The sequence below is a fragment of the Ranitomeya imitator genome, chromosome 1 (genome assembly GCF_032444005.1).
Source record: "Ranitomeya imitator isolate aRanImi1 chromosome 1, aRanImi1.pri, whole genome shotgun sequence".
Taxonomy (NCBI): Eukaryota; Metazoa; Chordata; class Amphibia; order Anura; family Dendrobatidae; genus Ranitomeya; species Ranitomeya imitator.
In genome coordinates, this window is record NC_091282.1 from 17321188 (window position 1) to 17338741 (window position 17554).

Below are 17554 nucleotides of genomic sequence, written 5' to 3' on the forward strand. Positions count from 1 at the left end.
CTCCTGACTGAATTCCATAGTCCCTCTGATGTTCTGTAGCAGAGGTGTTGTGAATAATGAGAATTGTAGGTCTTCCGAATAGGATTTTTTTTAAGCTGCCTCCGTTGGATATTAACCAAAAATATATAGTAGAAAACATACCAGTTAAATATAACGAAAGATCACGAGTATAGACACTATAAAGTAAAATAAATACTAGAACTGGGTCGGACTGTAACGAACAAACTGCAATTAACCTATAACCAAATAAACCAAAAAGAAAAAAAGCAGTCTAAAGTCCAATTATATGAAAATAGACAACCAATCTTTATTAAGAGTAGCAGGTGAACAAATAGCAGGGAGAGGATCCCCCATGAAGAGCGTTTTTCAAGCGTCACCCCTTGAAACCAGGGATTCAAGCTTGAGGAGGCTAATTTGCATATTCCAGGTGCCTTCTTGGAAAAGCGAAGTCTCCCTAAGCTAGAAGATCGTTGGGTACAGCCGGGACCAGCTGCTTGGAAAGCATCGCCAAACCAGGGATTCAAGCTTGAGGAGGCTAATTTGCATATTCCAGGTGCCTTCTTGGAAAAGCGAAGTCTCCCTAAGCTAGAAGATCGTTGGGTACAGCCGGGACCAGCTGCTTGGAAAGCATCGCCAAACCAGGGATTCAAGCTTGAGGAGGCTAATTTGCATATTCCAGGTGCCTTCTTGGAAAAGCGAAGTCTCCCTAAGCTAGAAGATCGTTGGGTACAGCCGGGACCAGCTGCTTGGAAAGCATCGCCAAACCGCGTGCCTTACGGCGCGCGAATTTTTGCCTGTAGGATATTATTGCAAGAGAGCTTGGCTGAGTAGATTACACAAGAAGGAAAACACACAGCAAGTCAGCAGGATCTAGGAGCAACATGGCAGATGTGACGACCTACATGGTGAGCTGCAGCATGTGCTACATGTTCACAGACCGACCAGAAGAAGAATCAAATTTCACCTGTCAGAAGTGTAGACTAGTGGCCCTTTTAGAAGAAAAGGTGCGGGGTCTGGAAGAAAGAATAGCAACTTTGAAACTCATCAAAGAGAATGAAGACTTTCTAGACAGAACAGAAGCATCTCTACTGGTCACAGAAGGTGAAAAAAGTGTCAGAGAACCTCCAAAAGCAGATGAGTGGAAGCATGTGACCAAAAGAAGCAAGAAGACCATGGAGAAATCACCAACCACACAACTGAAGAACCGATATCAAATCTTTGTAGAGGATGAAGATGGCACACCTAAGGATGAAGCAATACCAGCAAGCAAAAAAGAAAAGGGCACACAGCAACAAGTGACAGCAAAAAGTACAGCCAAGAAGCAACGAAGAGTGGTGGTGGTGGGAGACTCACTACTGAGAGGCACAGAAGCAGCCATCTGCAGACCGGACATAACTGCAAGAGAAGTATGCTGCCTTCCAGGTGCGATGATCAAGGATGTGACCGATAGGATACCAAAGCTCTTCAGCTCCAAGGACGTCCACCCATTTCTTCTGATACATGTTGGCACCAATGACACGGCAAGGAAAGACCTACCGACAATCTGCAAAGACTTTGAAGAGTTGGGGAAGAAAGTAAAGGAACTGGATGCACAGGTAGTTTTTTCTTCTATCCTTCCAGTAGACGGGCATGGCACCAGGAGATGGAACAGGATCCTTGATGCAAACAACTGGTTAAGACGATGGTGCAGACAACAAGGATTCGGATTCCTGGACCACGGTGTGAATTACTGGTACGATGGACTCCTCGCCAGAGATGGACTACACCTCAACAAACCTGGGAAACACACATTCGCCAGAAGACTCGCTACACTCATCAGGAGGGCGTTAAACTAGAAGAAGAGGGGACGGGAAGAAAAACATTAGACTTGAACAAAGAAGACCCAGGAAAACATACTCAGATGGGAGGTAAGAACATTTCTAAAGCAATCCACAGCGAGGAGATTGGAACAAAACAAAATCCTCTAAACTGCATGCTCGCAAACGCCAGAAGCCTGACAAACAAGATGGAAGAACTAGAAGCAGAAATATCTACAGGTAACTTTGACATAGTGGGAATAACCGAGACATGGTTAGATGAAAGCTATGACTGGGCAGTTAACTTACAGGGTTACAGTCTGTTTAGAAAGGATCGTAAAAATCGGAGAGGAGGAGGGGTTTGTCTCTATGTAAAGTCTTGTCTAAAGTCCACTTTAAGGGAGGATATTAGCGAAGGAAATGAGGATGTCGAGTCCATATGGGTCGAAATTCATGGAGGGAAAAATGGTAACAAAATTCTCATTGGGGTCTGTTACAAACCCCCAAATATAACAGAAACCATGGAAAGTCTACTTCTAAAGCAGATAGATGAAGCTGCAACCCATAATGAGGTCCTGGTTATGGGGGACTTTAACTACCCGGATATTAACTGGGAAACAGAAACCTGTGAAACCCATAAAGGCAACAGGTTTCTGCTAATAACCAAGAAAAATTATCTTTCACAATTGGTGCAGAATCCAACCAGAGGAGCAGCACTTTTAGACCTAATACTATCTAATAGACCTGACAGAATAACAAATCTGCAGGTGGTCGGGCATCTAGGAAATAGCGACCACAATATTGTGCAGTTTCACCTGTCTTTCACTAGGGGGACTTGTCAGGGAGTCACAAAAACACTGAACTTTAGGAAGGCAAAGTTTGACCAGCTTAGAGATGCCCTTAATCTGGTAGACTGGGACAATATCCTCAGAAATAAGAATACAGATAATAAATGGGAAATGTTTAAGAACATCCTAAATAGGCAGTGTAAGCGGTTTATACCTTGTGGGAATAAAAGGACTAGAAATAGGAAAAACCCAATGTGGCTAAACAAAGAAGTAAGACAAGCAATTAACAGTAAAAAGAAAGCATTTGCACTACTAAAGCAGGATGGCACCATTGAAGCTCTAAAAAACTATAGGGAGAAAAATACTTTATCTAAAAAACTAATTAAAGCTGCCAAAAAGGAAACAGAGAAGCACATTGCTAAGGAGAGTAAAACTAATCCCAAACTGTTCTTCAACTATATCAATAGTAAAAGAATAAAAACTGAAAATGTAGGCCCCTTAAAAAATAGTGAGGAAAGAATGGTTGTAGATGACGAGGAAAAAGCTAACATATTAAACACCTTCTTCTCCACGGTATTCACGGTGGAAAATGAAGTGCTAGGTGAAATCCCAAGAAACAATGAAAACCCTATATTAAGGGTCACCAATCTAACCCAAGAAGAGGTGCGAAACCGGCTAAATAAGATTAAAATAGATAAATCTCCGGGTCCGGATGGCATACACCCACGAGTACTAAGGGAACTAAGTAATGTAATAGATAAACCATTATTTCTTATTTTTAGGGACTCTATAGCGACAGGATCTGTTCCGCAGGACTGGCGCATAGCAAATGTGGTGCCAATATTCAAAAAGGGCTCTAAAAGTGAACCTGGAAATTATAGGCCAGTAAGTCTAACCTCTATTGTTGGTAAAATATTTGAAGGGTTTCTGAGGGATGTTATTCTGGATTATCTCAATGAGAATAACTGTTTAACTCCATATCAGCATGGGTTTATGAGAAATCGCTCCTGTCAAACCAATCTAATCAGTTTTTATGAAGAGGTAAGCTATAGGCTGGACCACGGTGAGTCATTGGACGTGGTATATCTCGATTTTTCCAAAGCGTTTGATACCGTGCCGCACAAGAGGTTGGTACACAAAATGAGAATGCTTGGTCTGGGGAAAAATGTGTGTAAATGGGTTAGTAACTGGCTTAGTGATAGAAAGCAGAGGGTGGTTATAAATGGTATAGTCTCTAACTGGGTCGCTGTGACCAGTGGGGTACCGCAGGGGTCAGTATTGGGACCTGTTCTCTTCAACATATTCATTAATGATCTGGTAGAAGGTTTACACAGTAAAATATCGATATTTGCAGATGATACAAAACTATGTAAAGCAGTTAATACAAGAGAAGATAGTATTCTGCTACAGATGGATCTGGATAAGTTGGAAACTTGGGCTGAAAGGTGGCAGATGAGGTTTAACAATGATAAATGTAAGGTTATACACATGGGAAGAAGGAATCAATATCACCATTACACACTGAATGGGAAACCACTGGGTAAATCTGACAGGGAGAAGGACTTGGGGATCCTAGTTAATGATAAACTTACCTGGAGCAGCCAGTGCCAGGCAGCAGCTGCCAAGGCAAACAGGATCATGGGGTGCATTAAAAGAGGTCTGGATACACATGATGAGAGCATTATACTGCCTCTGTACAAATCCCTAGTTAGACCGCACATGGAGTACTGTGTCCAGTTTTGGGCACCGGTGCTCAGGAAGGATATAATGGAACTAGAGAGAGTACAAAGGAGGGCAACAAAATTAATAAAGGGGATGGGAGAACTACAATACCCAGATAGATTAGCGAAATTAGGATTATTTAGTCTAGAAAAAAGACGACTGAGGGGCGATCTAATAACCATGTATAAGTATATAAGGGGACAATACAAATATCTCGCTGAGGATCTATTTATACCAAGGAAGGTGACGGGCACAAGGGGGCATTCTTTGCGTCTGGAGGAGAGAAGGTTTTTCCACCAACATAGAAGAGGATTCTTTACTGTTAGGGCAGTGAGAATCTGGAATTGCTTGCCTGAGGAGGTGGTGATGGCGAACTCAGTCGAGGGGTTCAAGAGAGGCCTGGATGTCTTCCTGGAGCAGAACAATATTGTATCATACAATTATTAGGTTCTGTAGAAGGACGTAGATCTGGGGATTTATTATGATGGAATATAGGCTGAACTGGATGGACAAATGTCTTTTTTCGGCCTTACTAACTATGTTACTATGTTACTATGTATGTTACCCCTTGAAAAAGGCATCAGCCGAAACGCGCGTCAGGGTGGGCACGGTAGTGAGTGCACAGTGATCCATACTTTCATCTACGGGTATGTACTATCTTTACATCTATGACTGTTTCTGACACCTCTGGTCTATACTATTTGGCAGCTATGTCCGCATTACCTTTATGTATGGTCCTAAAAATGGATATTTATATGTGCACTTACCTGTGCCTTGTTTTTGCGTTGAGGATACCATGGGGGATCCTCTCCCTGCTATTGGTTAAAAGAAAAAAGGGGGTTTGGTACCAGGGTGGGTTTGATTTAAATCAAAGTTTCTACCTAACTGAATTTGACTCCACAGAGGTCCCAGCCTCTTCTTCACGGCAAAAATGTTACAACATGAACAGAGTTGAGAAAAAGACCTTAATCCTATTGTTCTACAAACCTATGAATACCTATGAAGATGAGTCATCTTCATCACCGCACTTCTCATGATGTTGCCTCATTCGCGCCACCAGGCCTTGCATCTCTTTGTTGCATCGTTTGCATTTTGCACGCATGCCTGCCTTACCGATAGGCGAAGGAGCTTCATTAAAATATTCCCAAACTGGGTCTCTTTTACGGCCTGCTGCCATTATAAGGAAAGAATGTAATAAACCTCAGATCGTACACACAAACAGATCCAGACTTGTCTGTCTGTGGCTATGCTGCAGTATTGTGCTCAAAGTTTCACTTTCATTTTCTTGTCTGCTTGCCCTTCCTCCTCCTCACACTTAGATTCACATTCTTCTTGTGTTGTGCAGATCTATTCCACTCCAAACAATCTGAAACATATTGTCTAACTTCTTGGACTTGGCACTGAAGGGGTTGATTCTGTATTCATAGGTTTGTAGAACAATAGGATTAAGGTCTTTTTCTCAACTCTGTTCATGTTGTAACATTTTTGCCGTGAAGAAGAGGCTGGGACCTCTGCGGAGTCAAATTCAGTTTTGAGAACTGCGCAAGTAAAGCGAGCGTCTGTGATAATATAGGAGAGAAACTGCCCACTAATCCTACAGAAACCTCTGGAAGAGCATGGCATTGTGAATGTTACACATATACAGCCTTTATTCTACTGAGTTAAACAACTCAACTTTATCTCATGATGAAAGAACCTTTGGATGGTAAAATATTTTCCTCAAAAAGCAGTTTATTGAAAAAAAATCCGATTTAAATAAAAAAAATCCGATTTTTTTTTTTATTTTTTTTTTTTCAAAAAAACATTGATTTTTATCCACCCTGTTTGGTACTGTTAGCCAGTTGAAAAAAAGATAATCTTGTAGCTATGATGTTACAAAGCAAGCTTTCGAGACTTTTTAAGAAGAGCACAGTGCCAAACACATACGGCACATCATTTGCACCTAATACATCACAGCAACTAGAACTAGATCACACATCAGGGCAAAGAGGCCCAAAAACCACAAGGTGCATCACCGTGGTACTTTGGGCTAATGCCAGCAGACTCAGTCATAAATTGCACCACAGTGACATAGGAGATACATGATGACATAAAAAAAAAATCATTAAAGAAATGCAACGGTACCAAACCATAGCAACTTATCCTCAATTCAACCAGCAACATATATAGTGTAAAAGGAATGTTCTCTCCCAAGGCATTGTCTCCTCTAGGTGTGCTGGATGAGCACAGATTGACCAAGAAAAATGTAAATAATTCTCATAAAAAAACTTGCTGCAATTGATATTCCAACATGTAGATTATTAGACTCAGCCTCCGGTTCAATCTTGTAATCTTTTGAACATTACAGACCCTGAGACCATCGGTAGCCTCCAGTCGGCAAAGCAACTCATCAATATTCCAGGATCACGGTTGCGGGGGTGACAATGGGCTGACAGATGGGCCACTCTCTCTCTCGGTCAAACCTGTAATTAGGATTTACCCTTTCAATGTATATTCACTTCTATTTTAGTTTCCTTCTAATGTTTCCTATTGTGCCCTCAGGCATGCTGTGGACATGATTGTGGCTGGAGGTTCAATATGACTACTCGTGAATGTAGGGCCACTTTTGTGACTAGTCAATATCATTTGCATATGGTACTGAAAAATCTAAACTCCATTTTTAATTGCATAGACACTTTTCTACATTAAGGGCATGATAGGAAGCTTGCTACGAAAGTGAAATGGCACTGGTGGTACATTAGGGGGGTAATTCCTGATTACAGGTTTCCTTTAAAGGTACCGTCACACTTAACGATATCGTTAACGATGTCGTTGCTTTTTGTGACGTAGCAACGATATCGTTAACGAAATTGTTGTGTGACAGCGACCAACGATCAGGCCCCTGCTGGGAGATCGTTGGTCGCTGGGGAAAGTCCAGCACTTTATTTCGTCGCTGGATCTCCCGCTGACATCGCTGAATCGGCGTGTGTGACGCCGATTCAGCGATGTCGTCACTGGTAACCAGGGTAAACATCGGGTTACTAAGCGCAGGGCCGCGCTTAGTAACCCGATGTTTACCCTGGTTACCATTGTAAATGTAAAAAAACAAACACTACATACTTACATTCCGGTGTCTGGTCATGTCCCTCGCCTTCAGCTTCCCGCACTGACTGGTGAGCGCTGGCCAGCCATAAAGCAGAGCACAGTGGTGACGTCACCGCTGTACTTTACGGCCGGCGCTCAGTCAGTGCGGGAAGCTGAAGGCGAGGGACGTGACCAGACACCGGGAATGTAATTATGTAGTGTTTGTTTTTTTACATTTACAACGGTAACCAGGGTAAACATCGGGTTACTAAGCGCGGTCCTGCACTTAGTAACCCGATGTTTACCCTGGTTACCCGGGGACTTCAGGATCGTTGGTCGCTGGAGAGCTGTCTGTGTGACAGCTCTCCAGCGACCAAACAGCGATGCTGCAGCGATCGACATCGTTGTCGGTATCGCTGCAGCGTCGCTTAGTGTGACGGTACCTTAAGAACTGAGACTAGCGGTGGACACCGCGTCTGACAGCACCACCATCCAGCTCGGTCTCCTCAGTACCGCTCCTATCTGACTCACACATAAGACGCTGCTTTTTTGTACCCTATGACCATACGGTCTATTCTATTATTCTACAGTACGTTACTGACGAAGGTCCATTCAAGGACCGAAACGTTTATTGGGTACTACTACGATTAAAATTGCACTAAAGCATCAGTTGAGTGCTGGGTTCTTTTTCTTTATGGTACCTTAAGAACTGTCTATTTGCTGTCTAATCTCTGCCACCACTGACTTGTGCCAATGTCGTCAGTTTATAAGTGATATTCACTTTACCCATCATTGTGTTCATGTTATGGCATGTAGTTGTCTTCCTTATTACTGGTCTTTTCACGGACAAGGGTTTTCATTGTGAGCTCCATAAAATAAATTTAGAAATCCTTTTTGTGTTGTAGAAAAAAAATCTCATACAATCTATCTTTCATCCTTATAGGAAATCCTTCTGAGAATAACTGGTTATCACTAAATTGTAAAGAAGATTTTGGGAAGCACTCTAATCGAGAAAACCTCATTACCTTTCATGGACTTCACAGCACTTCACTTTCTTATAATCCTCCTAATCATGAGGAACCCTCTCCTGAGCAATCTCGCATTATTACCACTATTCCAGGTGACAAAGTGGATACAAGATTTCAGTGTGACAAGCAATTTACTAAAAGCTCAGATTTTATAACACAAAGAAAGCACAAAGGAAAGATATCGTACTCCTGTTTAGAATGTGGGAAATGCTTTACAAATAAATCAAAATTTGTTATACACGAGAGACTTCACACAGGAGAAAAGCCATATTCATGTTCACACTGTGAGAAATGCTTTACAGCTAAATCAAATCTTGTGAAGCACGAGAGTAATCACTCAGGAGAGAATCCGTATTCCTGTTCAGAATGTGGGAAATCTTTTAAATATAAATCAAGTTTTGATACACATTATAGAATTCACACTGGAGAGAAGCCGTATTCATGTTCAATGTGTGGGAAATGTTTTACGCAAAAATCAAATTTTGTTTTACATAAGAAAATTCACACAGGAGAAAAGCCATATTCATGTCAAGAATGTGGGAAGTCCTTCACAAGTAAAGAATATCTTCTTATACATCAGAGAATTCATACAGGAGAGAAGCCGTATTTATGTTCAGAGTGCGGAAAATGTTTTGAAAGGAAATCACATCTTGATACACATAAAAGAACTCACACTGGGGAGAAACCGTATTCATGTTCACAATGTGGAAGGTGCTTTGCAGGAAAATGTAATCTTCAGAAACATCAGAAAGTTCACACTGGAGAAAAGCCATGTTCATGTTCCCTATGTGGGAAATCCTTCAGAGATAAAGGGAATCTTATTAGACATCAGAGAACTCACACGGGAGAAAAGCCATTTTCATGTTCCGAATGTGGAAAAAGCTTTAGAAATAAATCACACCTTGTTACACATCATAGAATTCACACCGGAGAGAAACCATTTTCATGTTTAGTCTGTGGGAAAAGCTTTACAGAAAAATTAGGTCTTGTGAGACACGAGAAAAGTCACACAACTTAAAAGCCTTCCTGTTCAGAATGTGGAAAATCTTAAATATAAATACATTTTTACTATACATGAGAGAATTCACACTGGAGAGAAGCCGTATTCATGTTCAGAATGTGGGAAATGCTTTACACAAAAAAACAAATTTTGTTTTACATAAGAAAATTCACACAGGAGAAAAGAATTATTCATGTCCAGAATGTGGGAAGAGGTTCACAAGTAAAGAATATCTTCTTATACATCTAAGAATTCGTACAAGAGAGAAGCCGTATGCATGTTCAGAATGTGGGAAATGTTTTGAAAGGAAATCACATCTTGTTACACATCATAGAATTCACACCGGGGAGAAACCATTTTCATGTCTACTCTGTGGGAAAAGCTTTACGAAAAAATTAGGTCTTGTGAGACACGAGAAAAGCCAAACAACTTAAAAGCCGAATTCCTGTTCAGAATGTGGAAAATCTTTTAAATATAAATACATTTTTACTAAACATGAGAGAAACCACACTGGAAAGAAGCCGTATTCATGTTCACTGTGTGGGAAATGTTTTACACAAAAAATCACATGTAGTTATACATGAGAAAATTCACATAGAAGAAAAATCATTTTCATGTTCAATATGTGGAAATCGAATATTGTTATACAGGAGAAGTCACACATGAAAGAAACTGTAATTATGTGTATTATGTTTATAAATTTTAATAAACAATGCTCAGTATAAATGAGTACACAATTTTGATAAGATTGTAATATCTCAATGAACACAAAATTAATTTCCAAAATTTTAAAAACACTGAGTTTTAATTAACTTTTTTTTCATCAATTACCCCTATGGACGATCATTTGTCCACAACAGAAAGCATACGTGCCATACAAGAAAGAAGTGTGCGCATCTATAATGTGTATATTATGTAGAATTACTATACAAGAGAAAGGAGAAAAGAAAAAACAATTCAATAAATGGATGCAAGGTCTGAACGAAGATTCATACCACTGGGGTCCAATTCCAGAATCCACAAGGCTTCTCTGGGGTGTACTTTTTATACCAATCTCCCCCTTATCTGGTCTGGTAACATATTCACTACCCACAACGGTACAGTGATGATATTTCTATTGTGTTGTATGAAATATTTAACAAAAACTGGCATTTCATTATACACACCTACATGCATAGTTCCAAGGCCGGAACCTACTGTTCAACAATTTGAGCAACTCCCTAACCTAATAATATCCTACAAGACAAATGGAGTAATGTGCCCACAAAAATAAAGTGAGATGAAACTTAATAATCTCAATAATAATTGTTTTTATTGAAAAACTCACAGTGGGGCAAAAAAGTATTTAGTCAGTCAGCAATAGTGCAAGTTCCACCACTTAAAAAGATGAGAGGCGTCTGTAATTTACATCATAGGTAGACCTCAACTATGGGAGACAAACTGAGAAAAAAAAATCCAGAAAATCACATTGTCTGTTTTTTTAACATTTTATTTGCATATTATGGTGGAAAATAAGTATTTGGTCAGAAACAAAATTTCATCTCAATACTTTGTAATATATCCTTTGTTGGCAATGACAGAGGTCAAACGTTTTCTGTAAGTCTTCACAAGGTTGCCACACACTGTTGTTGGTATGTTGGCCCATTCCTCCATGCAGATCTCCTCTAGAGCAGTGATGTTTTTGGCTTTTCGCTTGGCAACACGGACTTTCAACTCCCTCCAAAGGTTTTCTATAGGGTTGAGATCTGGAGACTGGCTAGGCCACTCCAGGACCTAGAAATGCTTCTTACGAAGCCACTCCTTCGTTGCCCTGGCAGTGTGCTTTGGATCATTGTCATGTTGAAAGACCCAGCCACGTTTCATCTTCAATGCCCTTGCTGATGGAAGGAGGTTTGCACTCAAAATCTCACGATACATGGCCCCATTCATTCTTTCATGTACCCGGATCAGTCGTCCTGGCCCCTTTGCAGAGAAACAGCCCCAAAGCATGATGTTTCCACCACCATGCTTTACAGTAGGTATGGTGTTTGATGGATGCAACTCAGTATTCTTTTTCCTCCAAAAACGACAAGTTGTGTTTCTACCAAACAGTTCCAGTTTGGTTTCATCAGACCATAGGACATTCTCCCAAAACTCCTCTGGATCATCCAAATGCTCTCTAGCAAACTTCAGACGGGCCCGGACATGTACTGGCTTAAGCAGTGGGACACGTCTGGCACTGCAGGATCTGAGTCCATGGTGGCGTAGTGTGTTACTTATGGTAGGCCTTGTTACATTGGTCCCAGGTTTCTGCAGTTCATTCACTAGGTCCCCCCGCGTGGTTCTGGGATTTTTGCTCACCGTTCTTGTGATCATTCTGACCCCACGGGGTGGGATTTTGCGTGGAGCCCCAGATCGAGGGAGATTATCAGTGGTCTTGTATGTCTTCCATTTTCTAATTATTGCTCCCACTGTTGATTTCTTCACTCCAAGCTGGTTGGCTATTGCAGATTCAGTCTTCCCAGCCTGGTGCAGGGCTACAATTTTGTTTCTGGTGTCCTTTGACAGCTCTTTGGTCTTCACCATAGTGGAGTTTGGAGTCAGACTGTTTGAGGGTGTGCACAGGTGTCTTTTTATACTGATAACAAGTTTAAACAGGTGCCGTTACTACAGGTAATGAGTGGAGGAAAGAGGAGACTCTTAAAGAAGAAGTTACAGGTCTGTGAGAGCCAGAAATCTTGATTGTTTGTTTCTGACCAAATACTTATTTTCCACCATAATATGCAAAAAAAATGATAAAAAAACAGACAATGTGATTTTCTGGATTTTTTTTTCTCAAGTTTGTCTCCCATAGTTGAGGTCTACCTATGATGTAAATTACAGACGCCTCTCATCTTTTTAAGTGGTGGAACTTGCACTATTGCTGACTGACTAAATACTTTTTTGCCCCACTGTATATAACACGGGTAAAAAGGCCTCACCTTAGAATCAGACATGCTCCTTGCAACAGTGGACGTAGAATATACACTACAATTGAACACATGGATGGTTTGAGAGCCATTGAATTCATCCTTGGGGCGAGCAACCTGGATCCGGCCTTGTGCGCCTTGGTCTTGGAACTCTTGTAATTTGTGCTTACACACAACTTTTTTACCTTTAAGGATCGTTTTTTTCCTTCAATAACGGAGCACTGCGATGGGTGCGGCGTGTGCACCATCGTACACAAATCTTTTTCTTGGCCTAAGGGAGAGGGACATTTTCGGGGATGGCGCGTGAGCCACCACCCAGGCGCAGTGCTGGTATTGCTATATAGATGATATTTTCATCATATGGCAGGGTCCTGAGCCTTGCCTTCGTGATTTCATCCATGAACTAAATAAAAGTACCCGCAATATTAAATTAACATACAAAATTGCAATGAAAGAAATAGACTTTTTGGAGATTAACCCCTTCCCGACCTGTGATGCATATGCTGCGTCACAGGATGATCGCGTTCCTGCAGATCGGGTGAAAGGGTTAACTCAAATTTCACCCGACCTGCAGGGATGGGGAGGGGTACTTCAGCCCTGGGGGGTGGCTTTGCCCCCACGTGGCTACGATCATTGGCTGTTGAAAGTGAAACAGCCAATCAGAGCAATTTGTAATATCTCACCTATGAAACGTGGTTAAATATTACCATCCAGCCATGGCCGATGCTGCAATATCATCGGCCACGGTTGGAGGACCCGATCTGCCCCCGCCACCAACTGACAGCGGCGATCTGCCGCCACCGTCAGTCTTTCCTTCCCTCCGTCCTGTCCTCCACTGCCTTCCTCTCCCCTCCGCCCCCACCCCCCCCACTGTCCGATCCCACTCCCCCATACTTACCGAGTACCGGTGTCCCTCCATCTTCTCCTATGGGCGTCGCCATCTTCCAAAATGGCGGGCGCATGCACAGTGCGCCCGCTGAATCTGCCAGCCAGCAGATTTAGTCCAGATACATTTTGATCACTGTGATAGGTTCTATCACAGTGATCAAAATAAACAAAATTACAAATACACCCCCCCTTTATCACCCCCCCATAGGTATGGAACATAATAAAATAAAGAAATATATATTTATTTTTCCACTAGGGTAAGAATTAGGGTTAGAATTAGGCTCTGTGCACACGGTGCGGATCCGCAGCGGATTGGCCGCTGCAGATTCGTAGCAGTTTTCCATCATGTTTACAGTACCATGTAAACCTATGGAAAACCAAATCCCCTGTGCCCATGGTGCGGAAAATACCGCTCGGTATTTTCCGCAGCGTGCCAATTCTTTGTGTGGATTCCGTAGCGTTTTACACCTGTTCCTGTATAGGGATCCGCGGGTGAAATCCGCACAAAAAACACTGGAAATCTGCAGTAAATCCGCAGATAAAACGGTGCGGAAAATTCCGCACACAAATCCGCAACGTGAGCACATAGGGTTAAGGTTGGAATTAGAGTTAGGGTTGGAATTAGGGTTAAGATTAGGGGTGTGTTAGGGTTAGTGTTGGGATTAGGGTTGTGATTAGGGTTGTGGTTAGGGGTGTGTTGGGGTTAGGGTTGTGATTAGGGTCATGGTTGGAGTTAGAATTGAGGGGTTTCCACTGTTTAGGCACATCAGGGGGTCTCCAAACGCGACATGGCGCCACCATTGATTCCAGCCAATCTTGCGTTCAAAAAGTCAAATGGTGCTCCCTCCCTTCAGAGCCCTGATGTGTGCCCAAACAGTGGTTTACCCCCACATATGGGTTATCAGCGTACTCAGGACAAACTGGACAACAACTGTGCTCACCACACATCTAGATAAGTTCCTTGGGGGGGTCTCGTTTCCAAAATGGGGTCACTTGTAGGGGGTTTCTACTGTTTAGGCACATCAGGGGCTCTGCAAACGCAACGTGATGCCCGCAGACTATTCCATCAGTCTGCATTTCAAAACGTCACTACTTCCCTTCCGATCCCCGATGTGTGCCCAGTGGTTCACCCCCACATATGGGGTATCATCGTACTCCGGACAAACTAGGCAACAACTTTTGGGGTCCAATTTCTCCTGTTACTCTTGTGAAAATAAAAAATTGTGGGCTAAAAGATCTTTTTTTGAGGAAAAAAATGATTTTTTATCTTCACGGCTTCTGTGAAGCATTTGGTGGTTCAAAATGCTCACCACACATCTACATTAGTTCCTTGGTAGGTCTAGTTTCCAAAATGGGGTCACTTGTGGTGGAGCTCCAATGTTTAGGCACACAGGGGCTCTCCAAACGTGACATGGTATCCGCTAACGATTGGAGCTAATTTTCCATTCAAAAAGTCAAATGACGCTCCCTCCCTTCCTTTCCCAGCCCTGCTGTGCGCCCAAACAGTGGTTTACCCCCACATGTGAGGTATCAGTGTACTCAGGTGAAATTGCCCAATAAATTTTAGGATCCATTTTATCCTGTTGCCCATGTGAAAGTGAAAAAATTGAGGCAAAAAGAACTTTTTTTGTGAAAAAAAGTACTTTTTCATTTTTACGGATCAATTTGTGAAGCACCTGGGGGTTTAAAGTGCTCACTATGCATCTAGATAAGCTCCTTGGGGGGTCTAGTTTCCAAAATGGCGTCACTTGTGGGGGAGCTCCAATCTTTAGGCACACAGGGGCTCTCCAAACGCGTCATGGTGTCCACTAACGACTGGAGGTTATTTTTCATTTAGAAAGTCAAATGGCGCTCCTTCTCAAACAGTGGTTCCCCCCCACATATGGGGTATCGGCGTACTCAGGACAAATTGGACAACAACTTTCAGGGTCCAGTTTCTCCTTTTACCCTTGGGAAAATAAAACTGTTGCTAAAAGATCATTATTGGGACTAAAAAGTTAAATGTTAATTTTTTCCTTCCATGTTGGTTCTGCTGCTGTGAAACACCTGAAGGGTTAATAAACTTATTGAATGTGGTTTTGAGCACCGTCAGGGGTGCAGTTTTTAGAATGGTGTCACTTTTGGGTATTTTTAGTCATATAGACCCCTCAAACTGACTTCAAATGTGAGGTGGTCCCTAAAAAAAAAATAGTTTAGTAAATTTTGTTTTAAAAATGAGAATTAGCTGGTCAAATTTTAACCCTTATAACTTCCTAGGAAAAAAAAATTTGTTTCCAAAATTGTGCTGATGTAAAGTAGACATGTGGGTAATGTTGTTTATTAAAGGGAACCTGTCACCCCCAAAATCGAAGGTGAGCTAAGCCCACCAGCATCAGGGGCTTAACTACCTCATTCTGGAATGCTGTAGATAAGCCCCCAATGTATCCTAAAAGATGAGAAAAAGATGTTAGATTATACTCACCCAGGGGCGGTCCCGGTACGATAGGCGTAGTGGTCCTGGTCCGGGGTCTCCCATCTTCTTACGATGACGTCCTCTTCTTGTCTTCACGCTGTGGCGCAGGCGTACTTTGCAAAGTACTGCAGTGCGCAGGCACCGGGAAAGGTCAGAGAGGCCTGGCGCCTGCGCATTGCAGTACTTTGCTCTGCCCTTAACAGGGCAAAGTATGCCTGCGCCGGAGCGTGAAGAGAAGAAGAGGACACCATCTGATGAAGATAGGAGGCCCATCGGACCCGACCGGGACCGCCCCTGGGTGAGTATAATATAACCTCTTTTTCTCATCTTTCAGGATACATCGGGGGCTTATCTACAGCATTACAGAATTCTGTAGATAAGCCCCTGATGCCGGTGGGCTTAGCTCATCTTCGATTTTGGGAGTGACAGGTTCCCTTTAACTATTTTGTATAAAAAAAATAGGGTGCACTCTATCGTGCCAAAACACGTCAAATATGAAATACATGAAATATGAATAGCAAAATGGCTTTTGAACATTAGAATTTTTTTTTTTTTTTTTTTGAGACGCTTAGCACAGAATTTGGCCAAATAGTGTGAGCCCATCAACCAGCGTCAAGGTGGTCTCATTAAACTGATGGGTACCTGACCTTCCTATGCAAATGTGAACACTTACCGAAGGCCAATGTCTGTATCCTTGGGTGAATGTGGACACCTCTGTCAGCAAAGCCTACATATGGGTTGGCCGGAAACAAGTGTGAATAGATGTAATTAAAAACCAGATGGTGAAGGGAGGAGTGCGCAGTCAATAAGCTAACAGAAATGATAGAAAAACGACTGGCACATCCAAACTAGTGTGAATAGGTGCATACCAGGAGCAGCTACCTCCATACACAATATACGAAAAAAGGCTGCACTCTATCGTGCCAAAACACGTCAAATATGAAATACATGAACTATGAATAGCAAAAAGGTCAAAATGGGAATGTAATAAATGCGTTTTCAATGACATTCGGCAGACAAGTTGTTCATGTGTTTTAAAGGGAACCTGTCACCCCCAAAATTGATGGTGAGGTAAGCTCACCATCATCAGGGGCTTATCTACAGCATTCTGTGATTCTGTAGATAAGCCGCCGATGTATCCTGAAAGAGGAGAAAAAGAGGTTAGATTATACTCACCCAGGGGTGGTCCTGCTCCGATGGGTGTCTCAGGTCCGGAACAGCGCCTCCCATCTTCATTCCATTACGTCCTCTTCTGGTCTTCACACCTGTGGAGAGCAGAGCAAAGTACTGCAGTGCGCAGGCGCCGGAAAGGTCAGAGAGGCCCGGCGCCTGCGCACTGCAGTACTTTGCTCTGCCCTCAACAGGGCAAAGTATGCCTGCGCCGGAGCCGCGGCGTGAAGACCAGAAGAGGACGTCATGGAATGAAGATAGGAGGCTCCGGACCAGACCTGAGACACCCATTTGACCGAGCCGCAGCGGGACCGCCCCTGGGAGAGTATAATCTAACCGCTTTTTCTCTTTCAGGTTACATTGGGGGTGTCACGCTCGCGCCCAGACTGGTTGGCGCGGGCGTGTGGCCCCACTGGACCACAGACCAAACTTCCCTGGAAGGGGCGTAACTAAGTAGCTTCCTGGGTGTTCGCTGGATCCTCAGATGGTGAGGTCAGACTTGTGCAATAGGAAGCTACCAGGTGCCACTCCAGGGTGATGTCTGGCTGTGGCTGCTGATCCCACCGGGGGAACGGAACAGACAGGCAAGCGGGCACGGCTGGCACTCTGGCAGACCGGCGGGCACACAGGCAGACGGGTACAACAGAGACACTGGCAGGCGGGCATGGCTGGCTCTCTGGCAGGACAGGCGGACAAGGC

The 17554-nt window shown here is 42.9% G+C and overlaps 2 protein-coding genes across 4 annotated transcripts in view; both read left to right on the top strand.

The window, feature by feature from the left end:
- The window catches only part of LOC138658299 (zinc finger protein 665-like), a 158549-nt gene that overhangs the window by 29158 nt on the left and 111837 nt on the right, over nt 1–17554 (top strand). The window contains exon 9 of one of the 3 annotated variants that reach the window (XM_069745791.1): nt 8313–10136. The exons of the other annotated variants lie outside the window; for them this stretch is intronic. Within the exon in view, the coding sequence (XP_069601892.1) occupies nt 8313–9415 (1103 nt within the window). The 3' untranslated portion in view covers nt 9416–10136. Of the gene's footprint in view, nt 1–8312; nt 10137–17554 lie in introns of those variants that run through there. 3 annotated transcript variants of the gene reach the window in all.
- Nucleotides 9433–10136, top strand: LOC138658486 (gastrula zinc finger protein XlCGF67.1-like). The gene has a single exon (XM_069745843.1). It carries the CDS (start codon nt 9433–9435, stop codon nt 9829–9831), a length of 399 nt encoding a protein of 132 aa, XP_069601944.1. The 3' UTR covers nt 9832–10136.